The sequence below is a fragment of the Oncorhynchus clarkii genome, chromosome 2 (assembly GCF_045791955.1).
Source record: "Oncorhynchus clarkii lewisi isolate Uvic-CL-2024 chromosome 2, UVic_Ocla_1.0, whole genome shotgun sequence".
Classification (NCBI taxonomy): Eukaryota; Metazoa; Chordata; class Actinopteri; order Salmoniformes; family Salmonidae; genus Oncorhynchus; species Oncorhynchus clarkii.
The window spans coordinates 30,741,410-30,764,451 of NC_092148.1; the positions used below are offsets into that span (position 1 = coordinate 30,741,410).

Consider the following 23,042-nt stretch of genomic DNA (forward strand, 5'->3'; position numbering starts at 1 on the left):
ACAGAGGGGCCTAGTCCACACACACAGAGGGGCCTAGTCCACACACACAGAGGGGCCTAGTCCACACACACAGAGGGGCCTAGTCCACACACACAGAGGGGACTAGTCCACACACACAGAGGGGCCTAGTCCACACACACAGAGGGGCCTAGTCCACACACACAGAGGGGACTAGTCCACACACACAGAGGGGCCTAGTCCACACACACAGAGGGGCCTAGTCCACACACACAGAGGGGCCTAGTCCACACACACAGAGGGGCCTAGTCCACACACACAGAGGGGACTAGTCCACACACACAGAGAGGGGCCTAGTCCACACACACAGAGAGGGGCCTAGTCCACACACACAGAGGGGGGGGGGGGGGGCTAGTCCACACACACAGAGGGGGGGGGGCTGGTCTACACACACACCGAGGGGGCTGGTCTACACACACACCAAGGGGGCTGGTCTACACACACACCAAGGGGGCTGGTCTACACACACACCGAGGGGGTTGGTCTACACACACACCGAGTGGGCTGGACTACACACACAGAGGGGGCTGGTCTACACACACAGAGGGGACTCGTCTACACACACAGAGGGGCCTAGTCCACACACACAGAGGGTGCTGTGTCTGTCCATCTTTCTGTCCGTATGTCCGTCTGCTTTTCTTATTGTCCACCTGCTTTGTGACAGAGAGTCTTCTGTAACCCTGTCTGTATTTAACACCCTCTCTGTCCCATATCACTACTTTAGCCAAGTTTGTCATCTACCTGACCTCATTTGATAAGGCATATCTCATAACCAACCTTGTTTCGTATATTTGTCCAAATCACTTTCAACCAATGTGATTTGTCGTTAGCATCAGTCAATATTTTCCTAATGGCTACAGACATTGACATTAATGCACATTGAATTACCCCTTTCGCTTTTTGGAGATCAGCACAAAAGTCTGTTTGACACACTGTCGACTTCCTGTATTTACCAATGGTTTTACCGCTGTTGCTCAGGAGCAGTCGAGGTCCAGGATCCCGAGGAACAGATGTCAGTCAGTTAGCCGGAAAACACTGTGATTCACAGAAGTGTTTGTTTGCATTGTCAACATAGACTGTGTGATAGGAGATAGGAGCTGCCCCTGGGTTTGTGTGGTTTCTGTCCCTGTCTAAGTGGTTGTTTTCTCTGGCTGGCGACCTTATGATACCGTCTAGTGCGTTGTCAGTGAAGTGTCTTTCGTAGTTTCAATAATTATGTATTTTAAACATACAGTAGCCTAGAAAGGGTATTGTGTTCAATGACAGGTGTAATACAAAATTCTCACAATGTTGAAAGTGTTCACTTCTGCTACTACAAAAAGATAGTATTTCCTGTAGTTTTACACAGTCCACTTTCTCCCTCAGGATAACGTATATACAACAACACTATTGGTGGTAGTAACATGTTATTAGCATTGTAAAATCCATACAATTAAATGGAACACTAGAATGGATGTTGGCATCCCAGCGGTGTGACTAAAAGGGTTGCCATCTTGGTCAGTAATATAATGTAATCTCTATGGTAACCCTTACGGATTTCACATGAATTTCACATGTGATCCCATGTGAAGTGTTCCAAAAAAACACATGTTCATGTGATCTTATTGTGCAGCTTATGTGATAACATGTGACAACCTGTAAAGCAACGTGTGATAACATGAAACCACACACGCGTGTAAACATGTTGACCACGTGTAAAAGTGTTCCAAAAACACATGGGAAATGTATGTTTTTTATTTTTCTCTGTAAGGGAAGAGCATACCACATTGTAATCTGTATGCTTTCCAGAGAGAGGAGGCTGAGGCTAAGGCCAAGGAGGAGGCCGAGAAACAGCGTCTGGACAGAGATAAACACTTCCTGAAGGAGGAGCAGGAGAGGCTGGAGAGGAAGAAGGTAAGAAAAGATCCATGCGTTCATTCTACTACATGAGTATACCCCACCGGCGTCCTCTCTACCCTGGTATCCATATCTGTGCTGTGTAGCCAACTCCTATTTAATTCCAGCCATTGTCATGCCAAAGGAGTTGGCAAGACAGCACAAACAGACTGTTTCTGCGCTATTGCCATCTCCTTATGGAATTGTCATGCCAAACAGACTGGCAAACTACTGTGTTTCTTCTGTGTTGCCTGTACTGTACATCTTCCAAAAGTACAGAGTGAAATGTTTAGTGTACATTACAGTAAGCTCACACGGGGCCTTATTCAATCAAAACGGTTATTATTGCGGGATCAGTCAAAAAATAACATTGTTCTAGTAGCAACAGGAAAGCATGCTTGATTTTGCCTACTAATTACGTGTATTTTTGTTTCACTCTTTAGACCAGGATTTGTTGAAGATAATTTCAATTTTCACATTCTTGCCGCCAAAAAGAATGATGTTGTTGGCTTTCCCTGGCTACTTGTTTTGATTTAATAGGGCTTGAAGTCTCTATTTGTGTGAGCGGAAGACTATATACTAGGTCCAAGACCCCAGGCTAGATATTAACAGTAATGATGGAGAGTGAGTCCTATCTGGCCCCGTTCAGTATGCAGCCCAGGGTTTTGTGTTCTTTTTGTGTACCACCCGCAGTCACACCATGCTGCAACCTGCTAAGTCTGCTCTCTCTCCCTCTTGCTCTTTCTTTCGCTCTTACTCACCCTCTCTTTTTTCCTTCCTGTCCGTCTCTTTTCCTCCACCATCATCCCTCGCTCTCCCATTCTCCCTTCATTATTTCTCTACCCCTCTCTCTTTCTGTCTGTTTCTCTCCCTCTCCCCCTTTCTTTCCCTTCTCTCTCTCTCTCCCTCTCCCTCTTTATTTCCCTTCTCTCTCTCTCTCTCTCCCTCTCCCTCTTTCTTTCCCTTCTCTCTCCCTTCTCTCTCTCTCTCTCTCCCTTCTCTCTCTCTCTCCCTCTCCCTCTTTCTTTCCCTTCTCTCTCCCTTCTCTCTCTCTCTCTCTCTCTCCCTTCTCTCTCTCCCTCTCCCTCTTTCTTTCCCTTCTCTCTCTCTTTCCCTCTCTCCCTTCTCTCTCTCTCTCTTTTTCACTCTCTCCTCCCTCTTTCTTTCCCCTCTCTCTCTCTCTCTCTCTCTCTCTCTCTCTCTCCCTCTCCCTCTTTATTTCCCTTCTCTCTCTCTCTCTCTTTCCCTCTCTCCCTTCTCTCTCTCTCTCTCTTTCACTCTCTCCTCCCTCTTTTTTCCCATCTCTTATCTGAGGCTGCCAGCCCATGCAGCTCAGCTGGCCAAAGCAGCTCCACATTGTGTGTTGAGCCAGGCTCTAGTGGTATTACTGCACAAGAACAGTATGTCCTCTACCCAAACCCCTGCTTAGTCACACGCCTCTGCACACTGCTCCACAGCTGCTGTTACATACCTGACTGAGTATGGATTCTGTGTTCTGTGGAAGCTCGCTCACACACGCATGAATGCATGGACGCGCACAGACGCACACACACCAGCGGAGGCTGCTGAGGGGAGGACGGCTCATAATAATGGCTGGAACGGAACACATGAAATGGCATCAAACACATGGAAACCATGTGTTTGATATATTTTATACCGTTCCACTAATTGCGCTTCAGCCATTACCACGAGCCCGTCCTCCCCAATTAAGGTGCCACCAACCTCCTTTGACACACACACACGGACCACCTAACTCTCCACTTTACCAATAGCAAGTATTACGTCCTCGCATCTGGCATATCTGTATGTTTTACTTGATTTATGGCAGGTAGCTCTTCCCTTAGCATCATGGTTATCTTGTACCAGGTAGGATTTGGGTGTTGTTTCAGCTGTTCGGTGCCAACAAGGAGTCCATTGAGTTTAAGTTACTGCACATTTACTGTGTTACTCTGTGATTCAACCCATGGGGACTGAGTACTTCATCTGCATCCTCCACCTTGTTCACATTCTCAGTGTATTCCCTCTCTCTGACCATTGTCATCTTTGTGCCTTCTTCCTTAGCGTCTCGAGCAGATCATGAAGAGGACACGCAAGACAGACGGAGGGGAAAAGGTACTTTTGTTGAAAAGGCACAATGGCAATGCCTTCAATCAATTTAAAATATATGTAACACGTGATAATCTCTCTCTCTATAGAAAGACACCAAGTCCCCACCTCCCTCCCAAGTCAATGGCAAAGAGGCCAAGAGCAACAAAGGTAAGCAGAAAATGAAATGCAGCGTAAACCGGCGTCCATCTTTGGTCATTATATTGCTCTTGTGTTCAGGAAATCGACGTTTGGACTCAGAGTCAAACAATTTGTCTCAATTAATCCTGAAAGGAATTAGATTCATTCATCGATGATATCTGGGGGGAACGGATTCAAACATCAGTGTGCTGTGTCCCTGGTCCTTTTCCAGCCTGTGTTTCACTGCCACATTAATGGAGAAGTTCAGCTCTACATACTGACTGGTTTAATAAACAAATTAAATCCCACTGGGCACAGACGTCTATTCCACGTTTGTTCAACGTTGATTCAACCAGTGTGTGCCCAGTGGGATAATTTGGCTTCTTTGATTGGATGGCTGTATCAGTCTTAATGTTAACTTTGACATTTGTTCACTCAAAATAAAAATCCAAATCCCCATTGCCTACATTGCCAAATTCCAAGTCACACACCCATCATTTAAAGTAGGATTTAGCTGACTGTGTGTTGTTTATGTTTAGGCCCGATATATATGATTAAAAGAAGTAGCTCACTGATCTATTCCCTACCTCTTCCTATATAATAGGAATCTTATTGATTTAGAATGGAGGGACTGAACTTCTACTTTTCACCCCATACAGTTTAGCTTCAGTACTTTGTCAAGTCAAGTTCATCTAAGCCAATTGTAGGTACTAAAATACCCGTTTCGTAAGAGCTCGCAAACAGTAAAACAACACAAACATACGTGTGAACATGCAGAGTCAGAAACGGCACAAATATCTCATTAGACTAGGCTAAAAGCACGAATGCAATAAATATGTAGTGCTGTAGTTCCGGACCAAATGGAATAAAAGGGTCAGTGAACAGTCCCTGTCCTCCCTCCTGATGTTTAGAATGTTTTGCCTTTGGTTTCATCGCCGTCTGCATTGTGTTCCCTTTTCATATGAAGACTATTTAATACTATTGTTGGCATCCCAGCCCCACTGCTTTCATTTAGGACAGTATAACCCATGTGTGTGCTTATTGTTTGCAGTCCAAACCCAGTCTGGGGGCTTTTCCGTTTCTGGGAATATCTCATGGCAGTGCATTGCATTGCAGGGTTGGCTTAGTGACTGTAAAATGGACCACTCGCCACATTTAGCCGATCAATTTAATTCCGTCTTATTCTATCTTTATTGTTGCGGCAGGGGCAGTCGCTGTGCAGCCAGGTGTACATAAGACACAATAAATACAGTGTTCACATGACAAAGACACACAAATATCACTCCTACTTATACAATCCCCATCCCCATTTGACCACACACACACACACAACATTTTCCGATGAGAAGGATGAGTAGGAAATGGGGATTTGAGTACATGTGGCCAGGATTCCAGTATGGTGGAAACCATTATTGGAGGCACTGATGTGGTGGGGAGTTCAGGCAAGTTGTGTGGCGCTGCTCCTCTTCAATCAGGCCTTTGGACACACTCACACAAACACACACTCACACGTGCGCGCACGCACCCACATGCTCAAATACGGACGCACTAATACACACACACACAGCCCAAGGATGTAATCATGAATCCAGCACTGGTTGGATCCATCCTGCATATTGTCATAGCACTGTCGGTGCTTGCTTCAGGGTGGCCCACGAACTGTGTGTGTGCTTGCACGTGTGTGTGTTTTACAGTGGATTTTATTTGTTTCCGCAGCCTCTGCTGACTACCAGCCAAGCCCAGAGATCAACAAGAATACAGAGAACGACCATAGTGGTTTGAGAGACAGGTAAGGCTCAAAAACCGTGTCCTCTATTTCCTCTTGTCCAAAATACCTGTTAGAAATGTAAAATAGCAAGACCACCATATTACAAGACCACCATGCGTGCTAGAAAACGAGCAAACCAGAAAACAACAGTATTGGATGCCTTTTTATTTGATACATTTTTTTTCCACCTTTATTTAACCAGGTAGGCCAGCTGAGAACAAGTTCTCATTTACAACTGCGACCTGTCCAAGATAATGCAAAGCAGTGCGACAGAAACAACAACACAGAGTTACACAGAAACAAACGTGCTGTCAATAACACATTAGAAAAATCTATATACAGTGTGTGCAAATGTAGTAAGATTAGGGAGGTAAGGCAATAAATAGGCCATAGTGGCGAAATAATTACAATTTATCATTAGCACTGGAGTGTTAGATCTGCAGATGATGATGTGCAAGTAGAGATACTGGGGTGCAAAAGAGTAAAAATAAAAAACAATATTGGGATGAGGGAGTTGGGTGGGCTATTTACAGATGGGCTGTGTACAGGTGCAGTGATCAGGTAAGCTGCTCTGACAGCTGATGCTTAAAGTTAGAGAGGGAGATATAAAACTCCAGCTCAGTGATTTTTGCAGAGAACTGGAGGAGGAGTTGGCTTTGGGGATGACCAGTGAAATATACCTGCTGGAGCGCGTGTTACGGGTGGCCTTCTAACCAAGACCTGTACCGATTTGTATAGTTTTAAACCGCAAAAGAAAACAGAGTCTCTGTACATAGGCTTTCAGTAGAAAAATAGAGATATTGTTTATTTATCTATTGAAATATGTTTTTTGTTTGAGGGGTAGTGTAATATAAGGTTTGAGGTCTTCAGTTAGCCACTGAGGGCAGACCAGGGTTGTATTCAGTGATGTGAAACGTTATGAATGTTGCTGTCATCGTTCTATCTATCTGACAATCATTTCTGTTCTACGTTATAGCTACGGTATAATGTTACATCTACCTGAACAGGCCCGAGGGGAAAATCTGCAACTGAACCACTTGGGGCCATAGTCCTTTTGTCTGTAACCATGTTTCACCCTCCCACAGCTCCACGGTCCATGTGGTCAACGGTGTCCAGCCTGCCAGACACGAGAATGGCCTGCCTAGCAAGGGGGACACCGCACACTTTGAGGAGGTCATCCAGCTAGCCAATCAAGGCAACAGCAGCAACGGGGGGAGGGAGAAATCAGAGAGTGACATGCCCATTGAACCAATCCTGGCCTTTGAAAGTGATGAGCCCTTCCTGAAAAAAGTGGGCACCATGAAGCCTCAACATGTCGCAGGTACACAGAGAGAGAGGGAACTCCAAGGGCCGGTTTCCTGGACACCGATTATGCTTAGTCTTGGACTAAAATGCATTTGAATAGAGAATCTCCATTGAACATGCTTTTCAGTCTAAGACTAGGCTTAATCTGTGCCTTGGAATCTGTGTCTTGGAAACCGCCCTCAAATGACATAACCTAATAATATTGTATCAGCTGTGCCAATATTTCCAGGGATTCAAGCAAGGAATCTTATCTGATTATCCTCAACCCCTAACAGTTCTTAACTATAGATTAAGCTGTGGTTCAAATACAGCAGTAATAATGGTCTCGCATCTGCTCTGGTGGTTGACTTTTCACATTAGGGCCAGGGTTCACAACGTGCCATAAAGAGGCGCCATGGGTTCGTAGTGTTGTCCTTGGCAACGAAGACCCGTCCGACTGAGCCGGTCGGTTTAGTGTTGTCTTAGATGCAAGTCGTCACGCGTGCGTACGTAAGTGTCCCTGGGGAAAGAGAGGGGGAGAGAAAGGGAGGTACAGTGGGGAGAACAAGTATTTGATACACTGCCAATTTTGCAGGTTTTCCTACTTACAAATCATGTAGAGGTCTGTAATTTTTATCATAGGTACACTTCAACTGTGAGAGACGGAATCTAAAACAAAAATCCAGAAAATCATATTGTATTATTTTTAAGTAATTAATTTGCATTTTATTGCATGACATAAGTATTTGATCACCTACCAACCAGTAAGAATTCCGGCTCTCACAGACTTGTTAGTTTTTCTTTGAGAAGCCCTCCTGTTCTCCACTCATTACCTGAATAAAATACACCTGTCCACACACTCAATCAAACAGACTCCAACCTAAAAGATAGAGAAGAGATTCTCCAACCTCAAAATTACAGACCTCTACATGCTTTGTAAGTAGGAACACCTGCAAAATCGGCAGTGTATCAAATACTTGTTCTCCCCACTATAGAAGGTGGCAGGGGGAATCCTCCAGCCCCCAGAGTGCCTAAGGTGACACAGAGGGGCGGAGGGAGTGAGGTATCTTAATACCGACTACTTTCACTCCCAGAGCTCCGGTCGCTAGGCTCAACACCCAGTGTCAAATTCCCTGAGTGTTGGGGAGCTAGCTAGCTGCCAGGAATGGAAACAGGACCCCGGCCCAGTTATGTACCCCCATCACCCTCACCCCCTCCCCACGGCGGGGTCAGTATTACTGCCCCTCGCCCCTCCACCTAGGGCTTAGTCCCCACCTGTCAGCCTGCCAGTAGGTCATACATTATATCCAAAGCAAACAGAAAAGGGTCACCAAGCTGCAACCAGACGAGCTCTGACAATATGACCCACTTTTATCAGAGTGAATTCACTCTGCCACTCACACTGCCTTCAAGTTTCACAAGTTAACATCACATTTCTAATCTTCCCTGTCTGCATACCACGCACTCTCTTACTATGATGACTTGGAGGGGTTATTTGGTTTATGGCCGTGGGGCTGGGGGTTTGTGACTGGGGAGATTACTGTATCGACACTGATTGAATGTTATGATGTAGTTACATAGATTGGGAATCGGGGACATGTTTATTTCTAAACATACCACCGGGGGCTAGTTCAAATGGCGATATTCGTGAGCTAGTGTGGTGGACCGTTTAGTTGCCTGACAGGTGCCTCTGTCAATCTATTGCTACTGTTAGCATCAATCATACTGTGTTTATCACACTCGTAGCGCCAGCTAGCTATCACTCACTCACATGATGGGCGACTGAATGGTCGTTGATGGTCCGTTATTAAAAGGAGTCAGGATTCTGCCTGAAGCCTCTGCTGTTTGGTTTGATTAGCCTCTTCATTTCCCCATAAAAACAAGCCTATAAAGCCTTGTGGGTTCATGCCCTTTGTGACATCCACTCAGGACCTTTTAAAATGTAGTATTGTTGCCAGGTCAAGGGTTTATAAGCCTCGTCTTTAGCATGGACAGTGAGGGTGGGTCCTCCTCACACATTTACAAATGCTGAAATTGGCGACCATTTTGGCTCACCATTCAGATGGCGCATTCAGAACGGCTCTAAATGGACACCATTTAGGATCTCTGGTGTTTTTTCTTGTTGTGTGGTGTACCACTGTGTTGAAACTGACCCTCATCTTGTCCTCTCCGTTTATTATCTCTCCAGAGGTCCTGTGAGGTGTGCCACTCATAAAGGAGATTCTTAGGCCCCCCCTTCCCGCACCTTCCCGAATCCAGCCTCCACTCGTACGGGTAGAGGGCCCCCCTCTTCCCGAAGGTGCACATCCCCAATGACCTGTGCCAAACCAATCACAGACTGCTTTCTAGGCCCAAAAAAACAAGGGCAGAAGAAAAGGGCAGAAGAAGATGAAGAAGAAGCAACAACTCTGCATTCTGCAAAAAAGACACAAGCAAAACACAAAAACAGGATATGACGTCATCGCCACCCGACAGGGTGCATCAGTGTTACCATTTGTAGATGGTAGAAGATATCGCAGCATCAATTCTTCCACAGCAGTATCATCCATGGTAGATTTCAGTAGCCCTGGGGGTAAAAAAATACACATTTGACACAAATGAGTAATTGTTGATATTATTGTGCTGACGAGTTGAAAGAGAAGTGAGTTGGCTTTTTGTTTCTAATGTTTAGTTTATTTAAGAGAAATGTAAGGACTGGGTACAGTTGTATGTGAATATTGTAAATGAAAACTTGAGAGTTGGACTAAATGAGGGAGGGGTCTGTGGAATAAATTGTGTGTGAATTTATGAAAGGAATCCCAATGTTTACTTAACCCCTGCCTTTCAAGGTTTTCCCAGTAACTAATATGTATTGGAAACGTAATGATATGGTCTCTATAAACATTTTTGTAAATGTTCTGTAAATGGAGCTACACTGCAAATAGAATGTCTCCAAAATACTGAAGATGACGTTTGACAACGTTTTGACAATGTAAGAATTACATTGTTGCAGCACAGCGTTAGTTGTCTCCAAGGAGCGCTATAGAAATGAACAAGGGATCAGTTGAACGAAAAACAGCACACACATGGGTACTCCAGATTCAGGATTGGTAAGCCTTGGGTCAAATCAGTGATCCATTCAGTTTAATCAGTGTTGAAACAGAATGTACACAAGGGCATCCCATCCCACCATTTTAAAAATCAGTGCAGTTTAGTTTTTTTTCTCAACCTGAGCAAGAAGCATGATATGCTGCCACCTCCCATCGAAATTCCACAGATTCTAATGCGTTTGAAAATGAAATGCTGGTGTGTGTATATGCTATAAATACATTTTGTTGTGTATTGAAGGGTCAGAGGGAGTATCGGGAGTCTTATTAAAGAGAACATTGTTGTCCAGTAGTCTGTGGTTTAGTTTTCCTTCATTTTTTTTCTTGTCTTTTGTATATAGTCTGTCCACAATCTGGATGGATAAGATTTGGAATGACACTCGAAACCAGCAAAAATACGACCAAGAAAACACTACTGTTACAAAACGGGCGAGACTGAAAAGACAGACACACTGTAGACTGTGTTTAGGTTGAATGTGCTCATTGATTCTTTGAATGTCTGTCATTTATCAGAAACAGACAAATCGAACAAAACGCATGACGTTTCACCAAGTAGAACATTTAGGAAATATTTCCCCCTTTTAAGCTGGCCTTCAAAGTCCAATGCCAACTCATTTAGACACACTGTTGACAGCCTGAGCAACCAAATACAATGCCACACAACCACCAGAAAACCAGATCTGGAGATGGTTTTGAGAGAGAGAGAGAGAGAGAGAGAGAGAGAGACTGGCTATCTTTTAGGGGGGTACAGTGACTTAGCTCAGCTGTCCTTCAATTTGGTATTCTTTTCCCAAGGCCCAGTGGGTGTTCATGCCTCCCATGCTCTTACCACATCACTGCTCCCACATTCTGGTGGTGAGAGGGGGCTGACAATGTTGATGAACGCTCGCCATCCGTTTTCCCTGCAAAGCAGCTGGACTATATTACCAGCACGATTTATGTCCCTCCGCTCCCCAACGTAAACGCATGCCGTACTGATCATCAGGCGCAACTCTCATTTGACTAATACGACTTATAACTGCTAATGCACCCTGGCGAGTCCAATGACAATGACTTAATGCAAGACACTAATGGACTTGGCTAGGGAGAAGTACGTTTGACCCAAACACAGAGGTGTCTTCCCCGCACTACTGGTGTGTTTCGAAGTCACTGTAATGTTTTGAGAATCTCTTCTCTATCTTTGAATCACATTTAGTTTGGTTACTCGGGTATGGCCTGATTCATGTCTTGGAACAATGATGTAATGGTTTTCTTATTGACTTAACTTCCCCTGTCTAGTTGGATCAGTGAATATTGATAGAATGATACGTGTCCCTGTAGAGTATAAACTAGATGGCTCGTCTTTTTACGAGCACATGATCTAACCGTATAAATCTTATCTCACTGGGATAACATCTAGCCGACTGACGCAGTTGCTTAGATTAGAATAGTCTCTAGAAAATCTATTTAACAGCTGTATTCATCCGGCCCAGCAGAGGGCAGCCCAGCAACACAGAGGTGTCAAACCACAGATCACATTTGCCCACAAATGTTCACTCTCTCAGACCGCTCTCTCAGTCAGTGGGGGCTGGTGGGTGGAGCTATAGGAGGACGGACTCATTGTAATGGTTGGAATGGAATGGAGTCAAATGTGGTTTCCATACGTTTGACACCGTTCCATTTATTCCATTCCAGCCATTACAATGAGCCCGTCCTCCTGTAGCTCTTCCCGCCTGCCTCCATTGCTCTCAGTCAATGATGTAGCCTACCAGCAAAACCAGAGAAAGACTGTGTGTCATAGAGAGATAGTGATTCACACATTCAAATCCCAAACATATCTAAAAGACAGTCATAAAACTTTCAATAGAAATGTTATAGTCAAGCTTTAGTGTGTTCCCTCTCTTCATCCACTTAGTCAAGACCCAGTTTGCCCATAGTGCTGCCTAGAGGGCGAGGGGCAACTATTTTTAGGCGGATGTCAGCAGACAAGTAATGAGTAATGGAAGGGGCAGTGGGCAATGCCAAGGTGCTGAATGAATTCTCAGAGAATGGAAGGTGAAAAGAGAAGGAGGTATGTGTGTGTGAGAGAGAAAGAGAGAGTGTGTGGTGTGGTGTGTTTGTGCGTGTTTGTGTGTGAGCGAGAGAGTGTGTGTTCGTTAGATTTACGAGGCTCTGACGGACATGGAGCAGGATAAAGGTGCCTGTCGGTCAGAGTTAGGGCATGCCACTCACTCCTGGGATAGCAGGGCTGGGTGACATAGTGGCGGTGCAGATTTGGCAACATCACTTTGATCTATTGGTCTATTATCTCCTCATCAGCGGACGGAGAGCTGCCCAGCCTGCCTGCTGATAGGTGTACTGGAGATGTTGCCATATCAACCCTATTCTTAGATCGCATTCCTCTTCACAGGGTGGAGAGGCCATAAGATTTAGCCTTATAGAGAATGGTAAAACAGGAATTAACCGAGCTAATTCAGTCCTCTATGACTTTGCTTGTTATCTTATCTGGGTATTCTCAGACAAACATTGGTTGTCTGTTATTCTACCATTACCAATCCAACTACTGTAAAAAGCCCTATGCATTTGGCAGTCATGTCTACCTCACTTCCCATTCACGACGTGGTGCAACTTGCATCCGCTGTTGTTCTTGTCGTAAACCCTCTGCACCTTTTGACCCGTGGAATCTTGTAAACGGTGTGGAAGCGCAAATGTGTCGTCTGTGCCTGCCGGATTTAACGAGGTAGACAGGTCAGTGAGGGGTCAAGCCATGCCTGCATCTGAACCATGAAAAACTAGAGAGACCACACACACACACACACACAGGCATGCACACACTAACACAAAGGGATGCACACACACACGCAAGTTTACGCACGCACGCACACACACACCCCTAATACAGTACATTGCACCCTTTATCTGCTCAGCAACAACAACAGGACCCCTTAACACAGCTGCTATCTGATGGCAACACATTAATAGCAGGCCACAGAAAGGCAGGCACTCCAAATAAGCCAATTTCTTTATCCCTGGAGATGCTGTTCCACCTCCAAGTTGACCTGGCCTCTCAACTGCTCTGACGAGAGACAAGGGTTTCTAACAGCTGCCCCAAACCAGAACCTATCACCATCCTACAGTGCCTGTTGTTATGGAGTTGCTGATTGGGAGGTCTCAGGGCCCACATTCCATGGGGGTGGCCCAACCACAGTGGTCACAAAGTAGCTGACTCTAGAAAGGTATCAGCTGGAGCATTGACACAACTTTTGGAGTTAATTTTCATGCAGGCACATTCTTGGGCACTCTTTGATGAGGAGTGTGGACCTTTGGGGTTGATGTATAGAGTGGATTCAAGCATATTGGTTTTAAGTTAGAACAGACAGGTGTTGTTGAGAAGGGAAGCATATGCTGTATAGACACAGTACAAGTCAAAAGTTTGGACACACCTACTTATTCAAGCATTTTTCTTTATTTTTACTATTTTCTACATTGTAGAATGAAATAACACATATGGAATCATATAGTAAACAGAAAAATGTTTTAAAAAATCGAAATATATTTTAGATTTTAGATTCTTCAAAGTAGCCACCCTTTACCTTTATGACAGCATTGCACACTAGTGGCACTCTTTTTTCAATCAGCTTCGCCTGGAATGCTTTTCGACAGGGTCTTGAAGGAGTTCCTACATATGCTGATCACTTGTTGGCTGCTTTTCCTTCAGTCTGCGATCCAACTTATCCCAAAACATCTGAATTGGGTTGAGGTCGGGTGACTGTAGAGGCCAGGTCATCTGATGCAGCACTCCATCACGCTCCTTCTTGGTCAAATAGCCCTTACACTGCCTGGAGGTGTGTTGGGTCATTGTCCTGTTGAAAAACAAATTAATGTCCCACTAAGCGCAAACCAGATGGGATGGCGTATTCCTGCAGAATGCTGTGGTAGCCATGCTGGTTAAGTGTGCTTTGAATTCAAAATAAATCACAGACAGTGTCACCAGCAAAGCACCCCCACAACATCACAACTCCTCTTCCATGCTTCACGGATGTAACCACACATGCGGAGATCATCCGTTCATCTACTCTGCGTCTCACAAAGACACAGCGGTTGGAACCAAAAATCTCAAATTTGGACTCATCAGACCAAAGGACAGATTTCCACTGGCCTAATGTCTATTGGTCGTGTTTCTTGGCCCAAGTAAGTCTCTTCTTCATATAATCTACCAATTATATGCATATCCTAGCTTCTGGGCCTGAGTAGCATGTAGTTTACTTTGGGCACGCTTTTCATCCTAAATTCCGAATGCTGCCCCCTATCCTAAAAAGGTTAAAACATGGAAAATCATGCAGCTCATTAGTTCAGCAACACATTGTAATATGGCCCAATACACTTCTGTGGATCAAATTCAACCCACCAACGTAATCAATGGCGACCTACCAGAAACATGTTTCCATTACGTACAGTTCCACTTACAACCACGAAAAGCATTAGGCTACCATAACAATAGAATGTAGGCTATCTATTTCTATGATGAAATATATCGATATGTTGCTATACCCATTTGGGTTCTTGCATTGAAATTATATTGAATTCTTCTTATATCACGCTATACCACAATAAACATTTAAATTCAAATGCTGAGACCATTGAGTGCTTTTGACCAAGAAGTGATGCATCTGCAGTAACCGAGTATTTCAGCCACTCTCTTCCTATGAACCAGATGCTACTAAATGATTATTTTTTTTACAGAAAACTTGCGGCTAGAGTATGATTCTATAGGCTAACCTGGGCTGGCTCCTCTGTTTCAAGATCATCAGGAACAGTTGTAAGTGGAGCAGGCTGTGGAGCCATTATCTTGGCGGCACTAGTGGAAGGCTAGCTGGAGCTCGGCAGCATCAACATTGCTGGGCTCGGCGGCGGCCTCAGTGGTTTGATTTCTGATATCCATTGTGGCAGTGCAGATTAGCTGGTTAGAGCGAAATAGGCTAATAACGCTAACGCCTTTTACAGCTTGCTAAAACGCTTACTAAACTCTGTAATGGCGAGGTAAACTTGACCCCGTCCTTATAAATCTTAATCAAATATTACAGGCGGAGGCGGATCACGTTATTCACATACCCTACCCTAGATGAGCAGCACCTAGCCACCCAGTGGCTTTCCATAGCACCCCTATACATAAACATACACACTCTTCACGACGCTGATACAGCACAGATGCAGATTTCAGAAAATGTAAACTGAGGTGGCAGAAGTTTCAACTGAGGGGGCTAAGCCGGCTCAATGTTGTCACTGACTCTCTGCACCATATACCATGGTTATATCAATATCACGTCTCGAATTCAGTCGGTGACACAGCCTTGATTTGCTGGTTCTGTTTGTCTCTTAATTTCGGCGCTGACAGTGGACACTGTTTACGACATCCCCACCCGTTAGCCCAGCACAGCCTCAGGCTTCAATTTTGCCAGAGGCTGTGGTTATTTTCAGTTCCCAGGGATAGTTGGGTATCAACCATATTGCACTGCACATTACTGCACTGCACATTAGTACTGTAGCAGGCTACTGTAACGACAAATGGGAGCCAGGAAGCAGGTGCAGATGGTGTTTAATAATAACGAACATAGCGCGTTACAAAACAAGAGCAGCGTCTGGACATGAACACAGAACCTATACTGCCTGATGACTCAAGTAGGTGAGGGCTAAATGAAGGGAGAGTAATGAAGTCCAGGTGTGCTTAACGATGGGGAGCAGGTGTGCGAATGTGGGTTGCCAGGACTGGTGGTTAGTAGACCGGCGACGTCGAGCGCCGGAGGGAGGGTGCAGGAGGAGTAGGCTTGACAGCTACAATCATTGAAATATAATTACTACATATTGAGTGTACTGTCAAAATGCTGTGGTCTGAGGGACTTTTCTCATTCTATCTCCATTAATCCCATTGCACCTTCAGTAGCAGTCTACAATCATATAAATACTGTAGAATTATTGTTAAGTGTAATGTTCTAGTCATTCTATTTCTATGGCTACAGTAATAATGTGTTGCTGTAGGCTACTGTAGCACTGCCTCTTGGATGCCTTCCAATTACAGAATAATGATGATGGCCAGATACATGTAAAGTAGAAAGGAGATTCTCCATGGCACAAGCCTGTGTTATTATTGGCTAGCTAAATCAGGCCCTCGGTACAAGGGCTATAATTCAGTGTAGTACAGGCGGACTCCCTACACTTATTTTCCACTGGGTTATGCAAGGCAGCTCTGTAACACACTACTTTTATCTAGTTTATCAAGTTGTTTTTCATATCACCACCACCCACATTTAGCACTTAAATTGAAAAATACCCTGGATAGAAATGGTTTGAATGTTGAAACCATATGATCCAGTAGATTAAACATTTCTCAAATGGTTTGAAAAACCTTTCAGGATGTGAACTTTGAATTACCCTCTCTGTCCTTTAAACAAAATAAATAACATTTTCAAGACAATATGTTACTGTATAATTTTACCTTCCTCCCTGTGGCCTGCTCAGTTCATGTTTCTAGACCAGCACTAAATCTTACCATTCTTAATTTATCCTCCATTGAAAAATGATTATATCAATGACCTCTCAGATCATAGTAATTTACTGCCAAGGGGTCAACAAGATGCGTGTGTCTGCGTGCATGTATGTGTATCCATGTGTGACAGAGTGTTTGTGTGACATGTGAGAACAGCTGCTCTGGGACCCTGGAGAGTTTGAATGAGGAGTAGGGGAGTGGTGAAACAAAACTACCATCCACCACGACAGTGGCCTCTGAGTTTTCTCCTATTCGGTCTGATTTAAAGGAAAATTCTAATCACAGAGTGACACCCACTTCTGGTTACCCACACTGACCTGCTGCTCACCTTACTGGGTCAGGTTAGACTCCCGGCCGGGGTGGGCAACTCCAGTCCTCGAGGGCCTGATTGGTGTCACACTTTTTCTCCTTCCCTAGCAAACACAGCTAATAAAATTGCATTCTAAACTGAAGATCATGATTAGGTGATTATTGGAATCAGGTGTGTTAGCTGGGACTGGGGCAAAACTGTGACACCAATCAGGCCCTAGAGGACTGGAATTGCCCAGCCCTTGGAGGCTAAACTTAGCAAAGGGACAGGAAGTGGTCATGGTTATGATAGAAGTGGTGGTCAAGGCTTGCAGTATATTTGACAAGTTACTCTTCCAGTTGAGCAGCAAATGAAATGTACTTCCTCAGAGTTGAGCACTTGAATAGTGAGCAGGCATGCTGTTTCTCTCATACGCAACTCTGATGCCAAGTATTTCAATGAAACTGGAAGTACCTTCTATCTCCCTAACCACATTAGATTGAGCCCCTGGACCTTCCCCCCTGGGCACACACTGGTTGAATCAACATTATTTCAATGTAATTTGTCAACATATTGTAACATGGAATCAGTGTGGGAAATACATTGGATAAAAAAAGTCATCAAATAGTACTGTTTTCATCTCATTTCAACCGGTGTTGTAAACATTGAATGGGGATAAACTTCAACTTAAATACATTTACTTAACCTGACTAACAGGTTGTTCCATCAATCTAATTCCAACATAATCATCAGAACAATGTATACGTAGAAATTGTGTTGAAGATTCCACATAGAAATGTAAAAATTGTTTTCATTCTGTATTCATATACAAAACATTAAGAACACCTGCTCTTCCCATGACATAGACTGACGAGGTGAATCCTGGTGAAAGCTATGATCCCTTATATCACTTGTTAAATCATTATAGATGAAGGGGAGGAGACAGGTTAAAGAAGTATTTTTAAGCCTTGAGACAATTGAAACAGGGATTGTGTATGTGTGCCATTCAGAGGGTGAATGGGCAAGACCAAAGATTTAAGTGCCTTTTAAACGGGGTATGATAGTAGGTGCCAGGCGCACCAATTTGTGTCAAGAACTGCAACGCTGCTGGGTTTTTCACGCTCAACAGTTTCCTGTGTGGATATTGTTATCCACGTCGGCACCAACAATGTTAGGATGAAACAGTCAGAGGTCACCAACATAGCTTCAGCGTGTAAATCAGCTAGAAAGATGTGTCGGCATCGAGTAATTGTCTCTGGCCCCCTCCCAGTTAGGGGGAGTGATGAGCTCTACAGCAGAGTCTCACAACTCAATCGCTGGTTGAAAACTGTTTTCTGCCCCTCCCAAAAGATAGAATTTGTAGATAATTGTCCCTCTTTCCGGGACTCACCCACAAACAGGACCAAGCCTGACCTGCTGAGGAGTGACGGACTCCATCCTAGCTGGAGGGGTGCACTCATCTTATCTACCAACATAGACAGGGCTCTAACTCCTCTAGCTCCACAATGAAATAGGGTGCAGGCCAAGCAGCAGGCTGTTAGTCAGCCTGCCAGCTTAGTGAAGTCTGCCAAATAAAATACAATTTTATGCCACTAGCACAGTCAGTGTGGTCAGCTCAGCTATCCCCATTGAGACCGTGTCTGTGCCTCGACCTGGGTTGGGCAAAACTAAACATGGCAGTGTTCACCTTAGCAATCTCACTAGGATAAAGACCTCCTCCATTCCTGTCATTATTGAAAGAGATCGTGATACCTCACATCTCAAAATAGGGCTATTTAATGTTAGATCCCTTACTTCAAAGGCAATTATAGTCAATTAACTAATCACAGATCATAATCTTGATGTGACTGGCCTGACTGAAACATGGCTTAAGCCTGATGAATTTACTGTGTTAAATGAGGCATCACCTCCTGGTTACACTAGTGACCATATCCCCCGTGCATCCTGCAAAGGCGGAGGTGTTGCTAACATTTACGAAAGCAAATTTACAAATTTACAACAACAAAAAATGACGTTTTCTTCTTTTGAGCTTCTAGTCATGAAATCTATGCAGCCTACTCTACACTGGCTTCCTCTCAAGGCAAGGGCTGATTTCAAGGTTTTACTGCTAACCTACAGAGCATTACATGGGCTTGCTCCTACCTATCTCTCTGATTTGGTCCTACCGTACATACCTACACGTACGCTACGGTCACAAGACGCAGGCCTCCTAATTGTCCCTAGAATTTCTAAGCTTTCTCCTATAGAGCTCCATTTTTATGGAATGGTCTGCCTACCCATGTGAGAGACGCAAACTCGGTCTCAACCTTTAAGTCTTTACTGAAGACTCATCTCTTCAGTGGGTCATATGATTGAGTGTAGTCTGGCCAAGGACTGTGAAGGTGAAAGGAAAGGCTCTGCCTGGCCGGTTCCCCTCTTTCCACTGGGATTCTCTGCCTCTAACCCTATTACAGGGGCTGAGTCACTGGCTTACTGGTGCTCTTCCATGCCGTCCCTAAGAGGGGTGTGTCACTTGAGTGGGTTGAGTCACTGATGTGATCTTCCTGTCTGGGTTGACGCCCCCCCTTGGGTTGTGCCGTGGCGGAGACCTTTGTGGGCTATCTTCTGTATCCAACCCTATCTTGTCACAACACAACTGAATCCTACAGACGAAGAACCATATATGTGACATTTAAAAAAAAAAAAGAGATAAAGCAAAACCATTCAAGGTGATGAGGATGCAATGTGAAGACTTCAGGCACCTCCCAGATTCTGTCCTCAAGCGACCAGCTGGACTACAGATCACCTCAGTGAGGTGGTTAAAAGTCACAGGTATTGCACAGAGAATAGTTTACTAACATCCCATCAACATGCAACATGTTGTTCTAACAATAAAATATCCTAATGCTTGACTGTGAAAGTTGTTATTGATGTCAGAAACTTAGAATGTTTCTGTTTTAATTTCAGTTGAGGATCCTTGGAATCTGTACGCCAGACACAGTCTATTTGAGGGATGGAAATCGTGGCTGATCTCCAAACCAAAACAAGGAGCTACACCTCAACCTCCCTGTTTTGCAAGCCACTACCCTAGAGCATATGAGAGTCCTCTGCCCATCAAAAAAAACAAGTACCAAGATCTGATGACCATGCTCAACTACTTGCCAGCTGCTGCACGCTCTTTTTATGAATCACTGCAGAGTGAATAATTTGTTGTTAAACCAAGCTACATAATTAAACGTTTTTTTCTGTGAGTTTATGATCCCCTGAACCTGTATACTGTAGTATGTTGAATCTGTATACATTTCAGAAAAGACATGTCACCCCTATTGTAGGAAATTAAATGTATCGTAGGTGTTTTCTATGTGAATCAATTTGTGTATGATTTGAACCAGCACAATATATTGAATGAATTTAATTTTAAGATGTTGTTCCTAGTGTAGAAAATGTTATGTACAATGTGTTCTGTTGATAATTATTTTGTGTGATCATTTGAACCTTTTTTAATCTGAATGAATGAAAAACAAATAAGTCATCACATACAGTATGTGAGTATTCATTTGATCTTGATTCCCTTTTTTTATTCATTACAATATACATTGTCTCTCTGTCACCACATTTAGCATTAACTCTAAGCAGTTAATACTTATTTACTGCTGTCACCTCAGTGCAGAAGGACATTTCTTGCCTTTAGCATGGGTTTAACGCAATTCACAACTTAATTGCTGATCATAGTGTTAAACACAAAGAGAATGGTTTTCTGAACGTTTTGTAATATTGACCTTAGGGACCTGCATATTGGTACATCACATTGATCCATATTTGATATTTACAAGTTGTGCTTGTTTTGATTTAATTAATTTAATTGTATTCTATTTTGGTAGTTCTATGGTATGTTCACATTGAGGGATTCATTTTAAATGAGACTAAGATTTCATGACTCAACTTTTAAGAAAAGTCATCAGTGCTAAAGTTGATAGACCACCTTTAAATGAACCTCCATACAAATGAATGAACTGCATAGTGCATTTAAGTTATTTACATGAAGGGCGTCTGTACTTGAAAGTACTTAAAACATCATATCAGGTGTTAAAACAGGACATCTTACAAGAGTCATGCAAAATGTCACACTGTTCTTCCACAAACTGAAATCATCACTGGAGATATACTGTTCTTCCACATTCTAAAAATTAAAACGGCAATAAAAAAAATATTATTTGAAATAACAAAAAAATATAAATTGTTGTTGGAAGATATGGGTATGGTGAATTATTTGTCAACCATAAAACACCTAATGTGGTACACATTATTAATAATGTAAAAATAACTGATTATCTTAAAATGGAAAAATTGTCACATATATGGTTCTTCGTCTGTAGGATTCAACTGATTGGCTCAAACTCATTAAGAAGGAAAGAAATTCCACAAATGAACTTTTAACAAGGCAGGCAACCTAGTGGTTAAAGCGCTGAACTTGTTACCGAAAGATGACAAGGTAAAATTTGTCATTCTGCCCCTGAACAAGGAAGTTAACCCACTGTTCCTAGAATTTGTTCTTAACTGACTTGCTTAGTTAAATAAAGATAAAATAAAATAAAAATACCTGTTAATTGAAATGCGTTCTAGGTGAAGCTGGTTGAGACAATGCCAAGAGTGTGCAAAGTTGTCATCGAGGCAAAGGGTGGCTAATATGGAATGTCAAACACTTTTGTTGAACACTTTTTTGCTTACTACATGATTCCATATGTGTTATTTAATAGTTTTGATGTTTCACTATTATTATAAAATGTAGATAATAGTAAAAATAAAGAAAAACACTTGAAATAGTAGTTGGGTCCAAACTTTTGACTGGTACTGTATGTTATTTTACTCAAGCTATGACGTTGAAACAATGACATTGATTCAAACATACCATTTTCCTATTTAAAACTATTTGTTTCGTTTTGATTAGAATTATTTGTTCTCTTTTTAGGCTTCATCAATAATGAATTTTATCTTGCCTATTGACAATATTTGGCATGTCCATGCTCAGCCATAATGCAGTTTACAGTAGGCCTAGCCCCTATATCAGTGTGAATGAGATTGAGCCCATGCAATTACTTAGAACAATGTGCAAACTGGTTCTAGTTAGCCTATTTAACATGACTAACATGACTAACATTAGAATTGGAGTTGATTCCATGGCAATACATAAAAAACTGTAAATACACAACCTCAAGCAACCACATATTTCGCAATGGAGCATGTTCTGATTGGCCAGTGAGGGGCCAAGCCTCGACACACCCACAACTTTTTAATTAATCAAAACCCAGCCCAACTCCAGCAAGTGAGCCAATAATTATGATAGGGAAAATAGCAAAAATATTTTTGACACAACCCTGAACCTGTAGCAATATTACCTCTGCTTAGATTTACCATTGTGTTTGGTTTGTTAAAAAAATTATCTCGGCATTGTGACCAGATTTCCCGGTCCTTCCATGGGCAGGTAGCGTAGTGGTTAAAGCGTTGGACTTGTAACGGAAAGTTTACAAGATCAAATCCCTGAGCTGACAAGGTAAAAAAAAAAACTGTTGTTCTGCCCCTGAACAAGGCAGACTGTTCCTAGGCCGTCATTGAAAATAAGAATTTGTTCTTAACTGACTTGCCCAGTTAAATAAATTAAAGATATTGTTTCAAAATAATGTCATGCTTAGTCAATCATTTTACTTTTGCTAAAGTATATTGATGAGTTAAATTGGTTGACCAACCAGATCTGCACACTTGTAAGATGTCCAGATACAATGCAGTGTAGGCCGTCATTGTAAATAAGAATTTGTTCTTAATAACTGACTTGCCTAGTTGAATAAAGGTTAAAAACAATTATACAAAATATTCAATGCATGCCTGACTACCTCCGGATGTGGTCAGAAAGATCTGATTACAATGAGTTCACAATGTGTATTGTGATTGTCTACACCTGTCAAAAAATGTGGACACAATCAGAATGTTGACAAGATC

General features: G+C 43.1%; 1 protein-coding gene across 7 annotated transcripts in view; it reads left to right on the plus strand.

Annotated features, from left to right (window-relative positions):
- LOC139366512 (MAP7 domain-containing protein 1-like) overlaps positions 1 to 10,549 on the plus strand; it is a 64,991-nt gene extending 54,442 nt beyond the window's left edge. For all 7 annotated transcript variants that reach the window (XM_071104117.1, XM_071104077.1, XM_071104087.1 and 4 more), the window contains 6 exons: positions 1,807 to 1,911; positions 3,955 to 4,005; positions 4,089 to 4,149; positions 5,836 to 5,908; positions 6,973 to 7,208; positions 9,360 to 10,549. In XM_071104117.1, coding sequence (XP_070960218.1) covers positions 1,807 to 1,911; positions 3,955 to 4,005; positions 4,089 to 4,149; positions 5,836 to 5,908; positions 6,973 to 7,208; positions 9,360 to 9,370 — 537 coding nt within the window. In that variant the 3' untranslated portion in view covers positions 9,371 to 10,549. The remainder of the gene's footprint in view (positions 1 to 1,806; positions 1,912 to 3,954; positions 4,006 to 4,088; positions 4,150 to 5,835; positions 5,909 to 6,972; positions 7,209 to 9,359) is intronic.
- The last annotated feature ends 12,493 nt before the right edge of the window (positions 10,550 to 23,042 follow it).